Source organism: Nycticebus coucang, chromosome 21, assembly GCF_027406575.1.
Source record: "Nycticebus coucang isolate mNycCou1 chromosome 21, mNycCou1.pri, whole genome shotgun sequence".
NCBI lineage: Eukaryota > Metazoa > Chordata > Mammalia > Primates > Lorisidae > Nycticebus > Nycticebus coucang.
The window spans coordinates 3,935,127-3,952,669 of record NC_069800.1 but is presented as its reverse complement, the minus strand read 5'-3'; the positions used below and the strand labels follow the sequence as shown (position 1 = coordinate 3,952,669).

Below are 17,543 nucleotides of genomic sequence, written 5' to 3'. Positions count from 1 at the left end.
CTCATCATACATTCATCTAAAAACAGTTAAACTTGTAAAGGAAGATTATAGATTAACTGGTTAATTTAGGTTTTTTATACTGGCTTATTATTAAATTAATTTATTGCTGGGGATATCTGCTAGAGAAGGAAAAACGTTTTGGAGAAACTTCTTCCAGTTATTAGAATTTGGTAAAGAAACAAAATGAAAACAAAAGGAAAAAATAATTGCAAAGCCTTATGATGCTATTTTTTGGACTGGTCTTTTATGTTCAGATGATCGTTTTAAGTGTTTTCTTTTTCATAAAGGTAAATACCTGAAAAGAAAGACACATTGTATATGGTTTTTCCCAAAATATAGCTTTTATAAATATATATACATGTATCTATAGGCTAAAATTATGCAAAACCAATAAACAAAACACAGTATAGAAAGCGGATGCAGCATATAGATTATAAAATGTCCCCACAGCAGTTGGGGGCTTCCCCCTCCCTTTACCTGTTTCATGATTTTATAATCACACCTAAGTATTATAAAGCCTGAAATAAAGGCACTACTGATAACAGGTAGTGCAAAAAAGCTCAGATATTTCTTTGAATAAAATACTTTTAAATGAGTAGATTAAAATGCAAAATGGCACATTTTTTCAACTCATTCCAGTGTCAAAGCTTAACCAAAAACCTAAATATACAAATGCAGCCTGGAAACATTTTAGTGCAAATACGAAAAGTAACGGCATAATTTAGTTACTTTAAATAAGGTATTGTATGGGTAGAGATTTTTTTTATGAGGGACAAAGAATGTAATGGCATCTGGTGCAATGTCTTCAAACTTAAGAAAACAAAATAAGAGGTGAAAACTCACCTACTAATTATTTAATTTATCAATCTAACTTATAAGGGGAGACTAAAGTGTGATTTGTGAAGAACAAAATATTTTCTTAGATTTGTTGATGGCAGCAAAAAATAACATATGAGTTCTCCTGAAGTCTGTACACAGAAGTCAGCATTGCAAGAAGAGAACATTAAACTTGCCGAGGAGCTGGGGAGAAGCAGAGACAAAGTCACAAGTCATCGAAAGCTGGAAGAGGAAAGATCTGTGCTCAATAATCAGTTGTTAGAAATGAAAAAAAGAGAATCCAAGTACATAAAGGATGCAGATGAAGAAAAAGCCTCCTTGCAAAAATTCATCAGTATAACTAGTGCCTTACTCACAGAAAAGGATGCAGAGCTGGAAAAACTGAGAAATGAGGTCACAGTGCTCAGGAGAGAAAACGCCTCTGCCAAGTCCTTGCATTCAGTTGTTCAGTCTCTAGAGCCCGATAAGGTGAAGCTTGAGCTCAAGGTAAAGAACTTGGAGCTTCAACTCAAAGAAAACAAGAGGCAGCTCAACAGCTCCTCAGGTAATACTGATACTCAGGCAGAAGAGGATGAAAAAGCCCAGGAGAGTCAGATTGATTTCCTAAATTCAGTAATAGTGGACCTTCAAAGGAAGAATCAAGATCTCAAGATGAAAGTAGAGATGATGTCAGAAGCAGCCCTCAATGGGAATGGGGATGAGCTCAACAATTATGACAGTGATGACCAGGAGAAACAGTCTAAGAAGAAGTCTTGCCTCTTCTGTGACATTTGTGACTGCTTTGACCTGCATGCACAGAGGATTTTCCTACCCAGACACAGATGTCTGATGACCCTCCCCACTCTACACACCATGGCAGTGGGAGTGAGGAACGCCCGTACTGTGAGATCTGAGAGATGTTTGGCCACTGGGCAGCCAACTGCAATGACAACAAGACCTTCTGATGAAGCCTCAAGTCAAGAACTTGGCTTTTTCAGGCGTGCTAGTGTTTAAGCTATTTAACACCAGCATTGTGTGTACAGACTTCAGGAGAACTCATATGTTAATTTTTGATGCCATCAACAAATCTAGGTAAAAGATTTAAACGTAAGACATCACACTATAAAGATACTTTGAGAGAGTGCAGGGCAAACCCTTGAAGAAATTCACCTGGCAGTATCCTTTATGAGGGGAACCCTCCAGGCAATTGAAGCAACACCAAAAATACATTACTTGGATATTATCAAAGTAAAAATCTTCAGATTGGGAGTTTAATGGGTGGGGGTGCTGACCGTGATTTGGACATTCAAGGGTGAAGCCACTGACTCCTGGTTGGGACTTTTGCCTGTGGGAGTGTGGACTCTCAAAGGGTGCAGTCATTGATGCCTGGTTTGGACTTTAAAGGGCTGGGCACTGACACCATGTTTGGACTTTGAAGGGTAAATGAACTGATTTCCAGTTCAGACTTACAAGGCTGGAGGTGCTGATGCCTTAGTCCTAACTGTGGCTAGTGATCTTTTCAGAATTGGTCATACACAGAAGCGGGCAGTCTCCATCCTCTTGTGTATGTTGGCTGTAACTGTCTGTGGATTTCTACTATCTAGGAATTAAGAGACCCTTTGATCTCTCCCTACCAGGCAGTGATTGTACTGTCCAGGTCAATCTGTTGAGAACTCTAGACATGGGCTGTCCACCTGGGGTCTCTCTGAGGTTGAGCTGTGGTTGTTTTGAAGTGGGAAAGAACTGAATATCCTTCACCATCTGTCACTTATCAAAGGAAAAATGACAATGTGTCTGTGTTCCTTTATAGATACTCTATGCTAGTCCATATATCTACATCTCTATTTTTCTGCCAGTACCATGCTGTTTTAATCACGATAGACTTGGAGTATAACCTAAAATTTGGCAACGTGATGCCTCCAGATTTCTTTTTATTTCTAAGAATTTTATTTGCTAAAAGGGTTTTTCTGGTTCCATATGAATTGACGTACTATTTTTTCAAGATCTTAAAGGTCTGACATTGGTGCTTTGATGGGTATTGCATTGAAGCTATAGATTTCTTTGGGTATTGTGGAAATTTTAACAATGTTGATTCTTCCCAGCCATGGGCATGGTATGTTCTTCCATTTGTTAACATCTTCGGCTAGTTCTTTTCTCAAGGTTTCATAGTTCTCTTTACAGATATGTTTCACATCTTTTGCTAGATATATTTCCAAGTATTTCATCTTCTTTGGCACTACTGTAAAAGGAATAGAGTCCTTGACCATATTTTTGGCTTGACTATTGTTGGTATATATAAAAGCTACTAATTCACAGGTATTGATTTTGTATCCCGAGACACTGTTATATCCCTTGATCACTTCTAAGTGCTTTATATTTGAGTCCCTGGGGTTTTCCAGGTATAAGATTATCTGAAAAAGTGAGAGTTTGACCTCTTCTGTCCTTATTTGAATAACCTTGATCCCCTTCTCTTGCCTGATTGAGAAGTCTAGGACTTCTAGTACTGTGTTGAATAACAGTGGTGACAGTGGGCATCCTTGTCTAGTTCCAGATATGAGTGGAAATGTTTTCAATTTTACTCCATTCAATATACTATTGGCTTTGGGTTTGCTGTAGATGTCCTCTATCAGTGTAAGATATAGCCCCTCTAAGCCTATTTCTTAAGTATGCTAATCATGAAAGGATATTATCAAAATCCTTTTCTGTATCAATGGATAGAATTATATGGTTTTTGATTTTATTTATATGGCATATTATAATTATAGGTTTATATATGTTGAGCTAAACTGGTAACCCTAGAATAAAACCAACTTGAACGTAGTGTATAACTTTTTTAATATGTTGTTGAATTCTTTTTTATAGGATCTTATTGAATATTTTTGCATCAATATTTATTAATGGTATTATTCTATAATTATCTTTCTTTGTTGGGCCATTTCCTGGTTTGGGAATCAGGGTGGTATTTGCTTCATAGAATGTGTTGGGGAGGATCCCTTCCTTAACTTTGTTTTGGAAAATATCATGTAATGTAGGTACTAGTTCGTCTTTGAAGATTTGGTAGAATTCTGATGTGAAATCATCTGGTCCCAGGATTTTCTTTTTTTGGAGAGTCTATATACTTGCTGCTATTTCAGTGCAGAATATAGGTCTATTTGAAATCTCTAATTCTTTCTGGTTGAATTTAGGAAGGTGGCGTACTTCCAGGTATTGGTCCATTTCCTCCACATTTTCATATTTCTGAGGATAGAGTTTTATTACAGTAATCATTGAAGATTTTTTTGTTAATTTCTGTATTATCTGTTGTTATTTCCTTTTTTGTTTCTGGTAGAAGTTATTATAGATTTTACTTTTCTGTTTATTGTTTAGTCTAGCCAGAGATTTATTGATTTTATTCACCTTTCCAAAGAACCAAATTTTTGTTTTGCTGATCTACTGAATGATTCTTTTGTTTTCAATTTTATTTAATTCTGCTTTAATTTTGGTTATTTCTTTTCATATGGTGGGTTTGTAATTAGATTGTTCTTCTTTTTCCAGTTTCTTGAGATGTCCTAATAAGTTGCTGACTTGCTCCCTTTCTGTTTTCTTGATGAAGGTATCTAATACTATGTATTTCCCTCTAAGGACTGCCTTTGCAGTATCCCACAGTTTCTGTCTTCATTATTATTTTGATGGCCAAATCTGATGATTTCTTTCTTAATCTCATATTTAATCCAGCTATCATTCTTTCCATGACTTTGCTTGAGTATGAAGATTTCTCCTACTGTTGAGTTCAATTTTTATTCTGTCATCACAGTCCAAGAAAGACAAGGAATCATTTCTATTCTTTTGAATTTGATACAATTAGACTTGTGTCCTAAGATATGATCAACTTTGGAGGATGATCCATGGGATGAAGAGAAGAATGTGTATTCAGTTTTATTAACATGAAATGTTCTGTAAATTTTCCCCAGGGTGAAGTTTAAGTACATTGTTTCCTTCTTTAGTTTCTTCGTGGAGGATCTATCCAGAACTGCCAAAGGGGTGTTAAAATCTCCAACAATTATACTCCAGGAAGATATCAAATTAGTCATGTCAGTTAGTCTTTCCTTTATAAATTGAGGAGCATTCAGGTAGGGTGTATAAATGTTAATTATTGAAATCTCTTCACGGTGAGTGTTTCCCTTGACAAATATGTAGTATCTTCCTTGTTTTTTCTTATTTTAGTTGGCTTAAATCAAATTATATCTGCAAATAAGATGGCAACTCCTGCTTTTCTGATTTTCATTTGCCTGTAAATGAATGACCCATCCTTTCATCCTGAGTCTTTCTTTCTTCTTTGAGATAAGATTAGTCTCCTGTAGGCTACAGACATATGGTCTGAGTTTTTTTTTTTTTTTTTGTTTGTTTGTTTGTTTTTATCCAGTCACCCAACCTGTTTTTCTTGGAGGAGAATATAAGCCATTTACATTATGGAAGAATTGATAGGTATAGTAGTGTATTGGCTGTCATGTTTTTCAAAGGTCCACTGTATATTTTTAATTATTTAACTGTTGCAGGAATACAAGGCCCAGTGGAGAGAAAGAGCAACCAAACACCACGTTTATAAGAGGAAGGGCTTTATTCACCAGCCAGGAGCTTACGGCATAGAAAATTCCAAATGGCCATGCTACCCAACTGTCTTGGTATTTCCCTTTTTATTGACAGTCAAAAAGTTCCACTCCACAGGTACCCTTCTCATTGGCCAGTTTGAATCAAGCAGGAGATGACATTCCCGCCCCTACAGAACTACAGGATTTCACAAAACTTGGAAATTTCCAAGTTTCAGAAAGTTTAGTTTACAAATACCCATGAGCTGAGTCACCATGGAGAGGACCCTGCATGTGTATCCTTGTGGTCTCCTTGAGAAGACCTGTTCTTCTAGATCTCACCCTTCTCGGGTATCATCTCTCATTCCCCCTTTTTGAGACTCCAATATATTTTAATCTGGGGTCTCAATATCAGCTTGTTTCTGCAGGTGCAAATATTAATTACTTTTCAGCACTGAGATTTTAGGGACTGTGACTCTTGGTGGGTTCTCTACTCAGGCCTTAATAGTACCATGGTGGTGCACTAATATACATATGAGTTTTTACTTTTCCCTGTGACATTTCCCCCCTTTGCCCAAAGTTCAAAGTCCAATTAAGATAAGTCCCTCGAGGAGTTTCCTCAGGCTTCAGCCATGCATTGACCAGCCAGCTCCTAGTATGTGCCTGGAGCAGGGCATGTTGATTGTCTTAAAAATTACCTTTGCTTTCCAAGGGTCAGGGAAGCCCTATTCAGCCAGCTGTGATGACTCTAGATGAGGATTCTTTCCATCTTCACTGCTGTGCGTGTGGTCAGAATGATGGTGTAAAGTCCTTTCTACCTTGGTTTCAGGGGGACCAAGTTCTGATTCCAGACCTATACTTGGTCCCCTTGATCTTCCAGAGAGAAAAGATGTAAAGACACAAATGACTAAACAGAACATAGTTAATTACCCCGGTGGAGATTTTCCTTGTTACTCTTTATAGGGTTTTTGTCTATTCAGTTCAGTCTTTCCAAGTTATTTTAGGAGTTCCAGCTTAATTGCAGAAAATTGACAGAGGCCTCTTTGAACAACACCAGTGGCAAGGCCTGCCAGTTAAGCTTTGCTTCCTGACAGAGTTTACCAATTTCTGCTCTTATGGTACTGTTTATGCACTTTACCCTGTCTAAGCTTTGAGGCCTATTAATTATTCAAAGTTTTAGCTTATTATTTGTCCTAGTTCTGTTATGAAGGCTAGCCCATTGTCAAATTTAAAACAGTGGCTACCGAAACCATGGGACGATTTCTCTGGGAAATATTTTTACTACTTTGGGAGTCCTTTTTATCCTGATGGGGAAGGCTTTTACTTATTCCAAGTCTGATAGACCATCACCAGCCAGTACTTGTTCCCTCTAAACCTGGTCATTTCAGTAAAGTCTACCTGGAAGTCCTTGAAGGGCATTGCTCCATACGAATGGATTTCTGGGGGTACCGCTGGTTCTTGGCACGAATTGAACTGGCTGCCGGTGACACACTGTAGACTGACAGTTTTGGCCAGGGCTGTCAGGTGGGAGATGTAGAAGTATTGGCCAAGCAACTTCATCAAATATTCCTGTCACCACGGTGGCTCCTAGAATCTGGGGGACTGCTACTCATTCGTCTGGCATTTTTATTCATCCTCCCTCTGCTTCCTGATTCCCCTCTGCTGCTAACCATTTCTTCTCCTCCCAGGAGTAGATAGGGGTGATCACAGGGACCCATGGGATGAGGGGAGCCACTCGTGACACATGTTACATCTGGGAGGCAGCCCTTTTTGACTCAGTGTCAGCTCTGGTGCTCCCCTTAGTGATGGTGGAAGCATCTCTTTGAAGTTCACGACAGTGCATAACTGCCACTTTCCGAGGTTTCCATACTGCCTCTAGCAACTGAAGTTATCTCCTGCTGATACTTAATGTCTTTTTTTCCCCCCAGAATTTAATAGTCCCTTCTCCTTTTACAATGTCCTGCATAATTGGAGAGTCAAAAAAGTATACTTAGAGTCTGTGTAAATATTTATACTTTTTTCTTGGCTTAACTCTAAAGCTTGGGTCAAGGCAATTAACTCAGCCTTCTGAGCAGATGTCCCTTGAAGTAGAGGCTTAGCCTCCACAGTCTCTGTTAAGGTAACCACTGCATACTCAGCCCGCCACTCACCTTGCGCTGTCACGTAACTACTTCCATCTACATACAAGTCCCAGTCTGCATCTGTCCAAGGCTGGTCACACAAGTCAGTTCTTCTAGAGTACACATTATCTATAACTTCTGTACAGTCATGCTCAGTCTCTCTTCCACTGACTGGAAGGAGCGTGGCTTGGTTTAGAGTGTTGCATTAGAGAGCCAAAAGTGTCCCTCAGTGTCCACTAAATTGACCACAGAGTGCGGTACTTTCACTCTGAGATCGTGCCCTAGAGTCAGCGTATGAGCTTCTTGCACAAGGAGAGCAGTAGCGGCTAGAGCCTGTAAATAGGGTGGCCAACCTTTTGCCACTCTATCCAACTGCTTAGAGAGGTAGGCTACAGGCCTTGGCAAGGACCTAAACAGCTGGGTTAATATACCCACAGCCATTTTATCACTCTCTGAGACATACAGAGTAAAAGCCTTGGCCAAGTTTGGCAGTCTCAATGCAGGTACAGCCATCAGCCTCATCTTTAGCTGGGAGAAGGCATGTTCCTGTTTTCCTCCCCACTCCAAGGGCACTCTCTCCTCTCTTTTAGTTGCCTCATACAAGGGCTTAGCTAAAACGGCAAATTTAGGGATCCAAAGACAATGGAAGTCACCCGGGCCTAAGCATTTTTAAATCTGCTTTTGGCTCATGGGGTTGAGGAGATAATTAATGACCCGCCTCCATTTCATGCCTAGATACCTCTACCCCTGCTGGATAGTAAATCTTCGATAATGTACTGGCTGCTGGCAAATCTGGGCCTTCTGTTTGGATAATTTATAGCCACATACCTCTAGATGTCATAAAAGACAGTCCATGCCTCGGGCACAGACCTCCTGGGTAGAATGTCCTGAAAGGAGGTCCTCGACATATTGGAACAGCACACATTCTAATTCCTCAGCCTGGAATTTCTGGAGGTCACAAGCCAGCCCTTCTCCAAAAATTGTGGGTGTTTTGAACCCCTGTGGCAACCTGGTCAATGTGTACTGTTTCCATGTCTGGTCTCTCCCACTGGAAAACAAACAGCCTCGGGCTTCCCAGAGCCAGCCTTATACTGAAAAAGTGTTCTTTTAAGTTCATACAAGAGGGCCACTTGGCTTCTTCTGGCAGCAGATTCAGCAGAGTAGGATGCAGTGTTTACAGTTACACCATTTACTGGGAAATTCTAGATAACATTTAATACTGCACAAGTTTTCCAGGGTAGCCAACAGGTGACCTTTGTGGAGTCTTAAGGCTTCAGAGTAAATATAACTACTGCATGTAATTCTATACTCTTTGGCCAGTCTCTTAGTCCCATTTAACAGATCAATTTAGTAAAACAGTTAGGTCTCATTTTACGAGTTGACAATACAGACAAGGCTGGGATCTAAATACAGGTGGACCACAGCCTCTTTTTCCTCCTTTTAAACTATTTTTATCTCTCCAATTTCTCTTTTTACTAAAGGCAAATTATAGTAGAACTAACTTATTTGCCAAAATAAACTGTACCTTCAGTATACAGGGTCTGATTATTTACATAAAGTGCAGTAAGAATAATTATTAGACATCTAGGATCTTCTTTTCTTTAAAATTGACTTTGCTGGAACTCTTATAAGGAATCTCAGGCTGGACTTTTTGAAATTCTTTCAGAACCCAGGTTTCAACTGTGCCTTTAGATACCTGTATGCATTGGGTAAATTCCTCTTCTCTTGAAGTTCCCAAGCATATTTCAATTCCCAGACCCGTTAGCAAGTGACTGTCATTACGTACCACAGATCAGGAAATGTTACTGATGGGTATCTGGCCAATTTTCCAAAGGGCTTTTTTATTGGCCTTATAAAGTCAACCTTAATTCTTTAATGCAGTCTGCACACCTCTGGAAATGCTATTCCAGCCAAAGCTTTGGTAAAATAACCAGTGCCTTCATCATGACCTATAGAACAAAACAGATTCTTATTGAACTTATGCAAATAACTATATTGTCAGAAAGTAAGAGTACTTACAAATGGCTTTCAAATTCCAGAGAAATCAAGGAGAGAGAAAAATACATGTTTCAAACTCTGCTCATAATTATATATACATTTCTTGAAAAGCTACAAATAGCTCAAAAGACAAAAAAAGATTTTCTTGATTTCTGGAAAACAGAACACAGAAAGAATCATTCAAGCAAAAAGCCATTACACACTAGACAAGTTCCATGTAACTGATTTCTGTTCTTTTGAAGTTAGGTTAGCAATACTCATAGACATGTTAACTTTCCAAGGAAAGTTCTAAAAATCGGCTTTTTAGTCCAAAGGTATTCAATTACCAAAGACATCAGAAATTTGAATTTGAGAGAATTCATCAGCTTCTCTTAATATTTCTTTTTCTTTTTAGGATGAACTTTGGATTCAGCCAGTTACATAAGAAATAGTTTTTTTTTTAGATGAATTAAAATTATTACCAACCATGTATGTTAGGACAGAGCAATGTCTTATACATTAGGACAGACCAATGCTTTATACATTAGGACAGACAAATGCTTTATAATATTGGAACATATATATATATAACCATAATCCACATAAAATTCATCACCATTTCATATTTGACAATGTTTCCTATATATTTTTAATAAATCAAATAAGTTTAATTTGTTTTTCCGTGACTTTCAGTGGTCTTAATATTTCAAGAAGACCAAATTTATAGTTTGTTGTTGTTGTTGTTTATTTGTTTGTTTGTTGGCCTGAGCCAAGTTTGAACCCGCCAGTCTCAGTGCATGTGGCCCAGCATTGCAACTACTGCCTTACAGGCACCAAGCCACAGATTTAGTGTTTTTATTTTGGAAGATTCCTCAAATATCAAAGGCCTAAAACATTTGTTTAAACAAAATTACAAGCCAAAAGATTTGAAAGGAAATGCATAGTCAACTGGGTCACATGTAAATTCTTTCACAAATTCTCTTTTATGAGCTTTTTTAACCTGCACAGACCATCTACAAGCATTTTAAACTTTCTTTAACATTTGCCCTGCCTTCCACTTTCTTACACAACCATGCTGTTTTAGGACAAAATTATCACGCAAAATTCTTTCTTTACACAATACCATTTTCCTTTCTGCTTAATTTCTCTTACTCTCAAAAACTCACTTCCCACAAAACAGGATCCCAATTTACCATGAAGTTACCCATTCACTCAGCCAAACTGATAACTAGAAGGTTTAAAAGGCAAAAATCTTATCCTTTGACAAAGAGTCAGTTTCCCCAACAATTTAAACAACAAAAGTATTACATTTTACAAATGAGAGACATTTTATGAGATGTAACATTGATACAGAATTTTCCCACTCAGGGCTGGACAGGGAACCACCATGTTTCAGGCTCATTTGAGCTTAGACATCAGACTCCCATCTCCAGGCACAAACCCTCTGAGCCCCAGCAAGCTCATGGACAAATCAGCCTGAAACCTTTTGGACAGCTCCACCTTGACTACGGTGCACACACCCTGACCCCCTACCCAGACAAAAACTACAGCAAAGACCTAATAACCTTGTCCAAGGTGAGGCACTTCATTCATTCATTTGCTAGAACACCCCTTCAGTTTGTAAAGGTATTTTTCCATCTACCAAGTCCTGGCCAAAATATCTCTCAGGGCCAATTATTTACCCATAGAAAAAGGACTTATGCAGGAAACCTCTGATCTGGGCCTCCTCCTCCCTTCCAGGGGCTATTTACCTTGGAGACCTGTTGCTTATATGGATACAGCCTTGTCCAGCACGAGATTTACACTCTCTTCCCCAGATTTTCAAGGGCCATCCAGAGCTCACTGGACTTCTTCAACTGCAACACATTTCAAGGCACGACACCTCTGCCAATAGCTCTGGTACCCCCCACTCTCTCTGCATGCCCCTCAATCCAACAAAATGCCATTTTATCACTGATCTGTGGCCCGTGGGCTCAATTCTCAAATCCCTGAGACCAAACACTCACTGAAGAAATTCCATTAACAAAACTACACCAACATCCTTTCTAATGTCATTTCATTTTCTCCCAAGTCCCACATGGCCACCACCAAAGACAGAAAGCTGAAAACCTGGAACTTCCAGTTTATCTCAGAACAGCCATGGGACAAAGTTGGAGCAGGGAAGAAGGGCACACTCACACATTCCTTTCACCTCATGAATGGTGGGGGTGGGGGTGGGGAACCCCATCTATTGTTACCCATCTCAGTCATTCTCAAAGCACTCACATACACACAATTCCAACTCACTTCTTAAACTGGGCAGCCTCAATTTTCCACTGAAGCTGCCACTTAGCCATAGGAGGCAAACCAACACTCCCCTAGGCTCTGTGAAGGGAGTCCTACTCCACCCTTGGAGTTCTCTCAGTCACACCACATTCCACACATGTAGTGGGATTCCCAGATCGATCATACCTTGCTTTAGATGTCTCCCTGTGTAGGTACCCGTTCCTGCATGCCAGTTCCTCATAGTGTTTGACTCCTTGAAACCACGCTGACAGGGTCCTTTCTCAGCCCAGTCGAGGTGTCCACACAGAGAAGCCAAACTGTCTCACTGGCACGCTCAGTGGTTCACGTCACCTAGGCCGATTAGGGACCCCCAGGTGGGGGTTCAGAGGATTGGCGGCAACTACCAGGTGCCTGTTGTCTCCAGGGGTGATCTCGCTTCCCAGTCAGGGAACCGAAAATGTTGCAGGAAGACAAGGCCCAACAGAGAGAAAGAGCACCCAAACACCACGTTTATAAGAGGAAGGGCTTTATTCACCAGCCGGGAGCTTATGGCATAGAAAAATTCCAAATGGCCATGCTCCCCAATTGTCTTGGTTTTTCCCTTTTTATTGACAGTCATAAAGTTCCACCCCACAGGTACGTTTCTCATTGGCCAGTTTGAATCAAGCAGGAGATGGCATTCCCGCCCCTACAGAACTACAGGTTTTCACAGAACTTGAAAATTTCCAAGTTTCAGGAAGTTAAGTTTACAAATTCCCAATAGCTGAGTCACCATGGGGAGGACCCTGCATGTGTATCCTTGTGGTCTTCTTGAGAAGACCCGTTCTTCTAGACCTCACCCTTCTTGGGTACCCTTTCTCATCACCCCTGTGGAAGCTAGATTTTGTTGTTCAAATCTGGGTATGTTTATTTTGGGGTAGAACATTGTACTGTTCATTATGGAAAATGGATCTGAGTATTTTCTGGAGAGCTGGTCTAGGAATTGCAAATGTCCTCAACATGTGGACATCAGTAAGTATTTGATTTCTCCATCACAAATGAAACTCAGTTTAGCTGAACACAGGGTCCTTGGCTAAATGTTGTTTTGTTTTAGAAGATTGAAGGTTGAAGACCCTCCTCTTCTGGCTTGAAAATTTTTGGCTAAATGATCTGCAGTCAACCTAATATTTTTCTCATCGTAGGTAAGACTTTTGTTATGACTGGCTGCTTGCAGGATTTTTTTAATTCATAGTAATTTTGGCATAGTTAATTACATTGTGTCTAGGAAATACTTTATTTGGATTGAGTCATTCTGGGATTCTGAAACTATGTGCTATCTAGATTTCTGTACCTCTTGCATTGCGTGGGAAATTCTCCTCTATAATATCTTGGAGTACAACATCTGTGCCTTTAGGATCATCCTCTATTTCAGGAGTCCCTACAACTTGGATGTTTGAAATGATCACACAACTCTCTCATGGAATGTTCTGTTCTTGTTCTTCAGGAATCCCTACAACTTGGATGTTTGAAATGATCCCACAACTCTCTCATGGGATGTTCTGTTCTTGTTCTTTTTTCAGCCTCTTTAAATGCTTGGGATCATTCAAAAGACTTGTCTTCAATTTCTGAGATCCTTTCTTCTGCCTGCTCAAATCTATTGCTGAGAGACTCTACTGTATTTTGAAACTTTATGAATAACTTTTGTACTTCCTTGATCTCTGCTATGTTTTCTCATTATGTCCATAGTCTTGGTGACATTGTCTTTGAATTCATTAATTTCTTGAGATAAATTTTGAACTACTGTTCGGATATCTATTTCCATTCTTTTCTCCATTCTATTCATCTTATTTTCAATCCATATTCTGAATTTTCTTTCTTTCTTTTTTTTTTTTTGTCCGAATTCCCTTTCTGACATTTCAGCCATTTCTCTATGTATGGTAATTTCTGTTATATTTTCTTTGTCATCCCTTGGGGAAGTTGATCTATTCTGTTTATTGTAGGATAATATTTAGAAATAAACATATCCTACATCAAGCACACAAAGTAAATTCAGTGTGAGTTTAAAATGACTTGCTTTTCTTTCTGAGGCTTAAGAGATCTGGACCCCCCCTGGGTTACTCACAGAGTTAGGCTTTTTTGGAGTTGTAAAATTCCTTAGGCTTTTTCTCTGAAGCTGTACACCCCGTGAAGCCTGAGATCCAAGGGCATGCCGCCCTTCCTCAGAGATACGGGCCAGAGGGTTGACATATGTTAACAACATATTGTCAGAAGTCTATAGGTACTCTGCCCTGAAGGAAGGACACAGTCATTACTTCATACTGAGTGAACTGAGTGAATGCTTGAAGATATTCTTCTATCAACTCTGTTCCCCTATGGCTATTTTCGTCTTTGTGACCTGCTCGGAAACTAGTCACTGTTTAGAGGAAGAGATTTACTACACAGGTGATTGTATTGATATGATAAATATTTCCTTTCAAGTTAAATTACAGTTATGTAAAAAAGAAGATAAGATGATGAAACTAATAGATAATAGATTAGGTGTGTACGTGACTGGAAGAGTACAAAACTAAAACTTGGAATAAAGAATTTTGCTATATGCCATCCTACAGTGTATAGAAAGCAAGTTTAATAATTGACTTAATAATTACTGAAGCAAGTTTACACCCATGGCAAAGCTGCTGTTCGTTCGCATCTCCAGTCATGCAACATTTATTTATGTTGTAAGAGTTCTTCCATGGTTCCTCCCCATGAGTATTTTTTTGAAATTTGACAATTATATTGCAGAAAATTAAAACTGGTGTGGTGAGACTGAATTGGTGTCCCAAGAATTGGATCTAACCAGCCCCTAACCAATGAGCTGGGGCTTGTGCTTATGGCTTTTCCCCTGGAGCCTTGCAGTAGTCTCTTTCAGAGCTGCAGTCAAAGACTCTGAGGTCTTTCTTGCTGAAATAACACAATCTGGCTCTGCCTTCATGTCAGGCTTCCCCTACCCTAGCCTAATGAATCACTGTACTAGGCTGAAATCTCATCTGGGCCCCACTAGCAACACCTGGAGGAGGAAAATATGTCCATCTCCACTACAAAACAATCACCACTCAACCTTGGAGGGTCCCTAGGTGGACATCCCAGTTTGAAAGTTCTAATCAGATTGTCCAAGTCAGTACAATAACTGTTCACAGGAGTGAATTCGAAGAGTTTCAAGTGCCCAGTAAGTAGATATCCACAGACATTTCACCTGAAAAACCCATGGGGCTGAAGCTTGGTCCCTTTGGGGGGTAGGGAAGTCATGAAAGTTTGTCTGAGCAAGTCAAAACTGAGTTTTCAGTGCCCCAGTGCCCACTATGCACCATCTCCAAGCAACCTTCTCTTCCTTTATGTCCCTCTTTTCCTGCCTTTTTCTCTCTCCCTACACACCCCTGGTGCCACATGAATCAGTTTCCCTGCTAGTAACCAGCAGCCCACACAATTCCTGAGCCTCTGGGTGAATTCACCAAACACTATGGGTTCTGCAAGGGGTAGACATTCAGGCAGCCAGGCTAGTGGAGAAGGGTGAACTGTGTGTTCAGAATTGTGGAGAAAATATTTCATTCCTTTTATTCCAGGCAGGTTGTCACCTAGGCTCACAGATGGGACCTCCCTGAAGAAGAAGGACCAGCTTTACTGGCTTTCTTCTGTGGGGCAATGTGAGAGGTCCTTTGTTCCATGCTCACTTACAGAGAGCCCCAAACAGGTCTCTGACTTGGGGAGGGACCTCCCATCCACTTGGTGAAGGGCTTCATATCTGGACTTTGTTTTCTTTCCATCTAATTCTTGGAGGTACAACGTGTCTCAACAGTGATCATGTACACTTGTCTATCTTCTTTCTATGCTTAGTTCCCACCTTTGACTTCACTGAGTCCATTTCAGTCAAATATCTCTAGCTCTGGACAGGAGCCTCAGGTAAAAGCTGCTTTCAGTTTGTCATCTTCCTTTCACCATCCATTTCTCTGGTGATTAAAAATGAGGAGCATTTATTCATGTGTTTCTAGGCCATTTTTCAGTCATCCTCGGAGATTTTTATTAAGTCTCTTGCCTAGTTATAGACGGGGTTCTTAGCACTTTTCTTATTGTTTAATTTGAGTTGTCTGTATATTACAGTTATCAGGCCTTTGGCAGAATAATAACTTGAAAAAAGCTTCTACCATTCTGAAAGCTGTCTGTTTTCTTTGTCTGTAGTACCCTTAGCTGTGCAAACACTTTTTGTCTTGATAAAATAGCAGGTATTTATATGTGATGTTGCTGCAATTGCCAGGGGGAAATTCCTCATAAAGTTATTTTCCCAGATTATCTTCAAATGTTTTCCCCACACTCTCTTATAGAATTTTTATTGTTTCAAGTCTTAAATTTAAATCTTATATCCAGCAAGAATCAATTTTTGTCAGTGATGAGAGGTTGAGAGTTTTCTACATGTGGATAACAAGTTCTCCCAGCACCATTTGTTAAATAATGATTCTTTTCCCCAGTTCAAGTTTTTGTTAGGATTATTGAAGATTGAATGACAACATGTGGCTGAGTTCATCTCTAGACTCTGTTTTCTATTCCATAGGTCTATGTCTCTATTTGTGTGCCAATACCACACTGTTTTGATTACTATAGTCTTGTAGTATAACCTAAAATCTGGCAACCTGATACCTCCAGATTTTTTTTAATATCTAGGAATTGTGTTTGCTGTTGAGGGTATTTTTCTGGTTCCATATGAATTGAGATACTATTTTTTCAAGATTTTCGAAGTATGACATTGTTGCTTTGATGGGATTGCATCAAATCTATAGATTGCTTTAGTTAGCTTTGACATTTTAACAATGTTTATTCCTCTCAGCCATGGGTATTTTATATTCTTCCATTTGTTGACATCTTCTGCTATTTCCTTTCTCAGAGTCTCATAATTCTCTTTACAGGGATCATTCACGTCTTCTGTTAGATATATTCCCAGGTATTTCATCGTCTTTGGTGATTTTATAGAAAGAATAGGCTTTCATTTTATTCTTGCCTTGACAATTGTTGGCATTTATGAAGGCTACTGATTTGTGGCTATTGATTGTGTATGCCAAGACACTGCTATATTTCTTGATCCCTTCTAAGAGTTTTTTAGTTGAGTCCCTTGGGTTTTCCAGGTATAAGATCATGTCATATGCATAGAGGGAGAGTTTGATCTCCCCAACCCCATTCAAATTTCTTTGATCTCTTTCTCTTGCCTGATTGTGATGGCAGAAACTTTTTCAACACATGTTAAATAGCAATAGAGACAGGGTGCATCCTTATCTGTTTCCATATTTGAATGGAAATGCCTTTAGTTTTAGTCCATTCAATACGAAATTGGCTAAGAGTTTGCTGTAGATGGCCTCAAACAATTTCAGAAATGTTTCATCTAAGCCTATTTTCTGGAGGGTTTTTAACTTGAAAGGAGGCTGAATATCATCAAAAGCCTTTTCTGTATCAATTGAAAGAATCATATGGTCTTTGCTTTTTATTCTATTTATGTGGTGTATTATATTAATAGATTGATGTATGTTGAACCAACCTTGTATCTCTGGCATAGAACACACTTGATCATGGTGTATAACCTTTTTAATGTGTCATTGTATTCTTGTTAGTATCTTGTTGAATATATTTCCACTCATATTCTTTAATGTTATTGGTCTAAAGTTTTGTTGTTGTTTTGTTGTTGTTGTTTCCTTTCCTGGTTTGGGGATCAGAGTGATACTTTCTTCATATAATTTTTTTGGGGTAGGATTTCTTCCTTTTCCATATTTTTGAATTGTTTATGCATCATAGGAACTAG

At 39.2% G+C, this 17,543-nt stretch overlaps 1 protein-coding gene across 1 annotated transcript; it reads left to right on the top strand.

Moving 5' to 3' along the window:
- The first annotated feature begins 951 nt into the window (after positions 1–951).
- LOC128574185 (CAP-Gly domain-containing linker protein 1-like) lies at positions 952–1,830 on the top strand. The gene has a single exon (XM_053574839.1). The coding sequence runs from the start codon at positions 952–954 to the stop codon at positions 1,828–1,830; it is 879 nt and encodes a 292-aa protein (XP_053430814.1).
- Positions 1,831–17,543: the final 15,713 nt, after the last annotated feature.

Coding starts and splice junctions, on each gene's coding strand:
- LOC128574185 (XM_053574839.1), top strand. CDS start 952: ATGAGTTCTCCTGAAGTCTGTACACAGAAGTCAGCATTGCAAGAAGAG.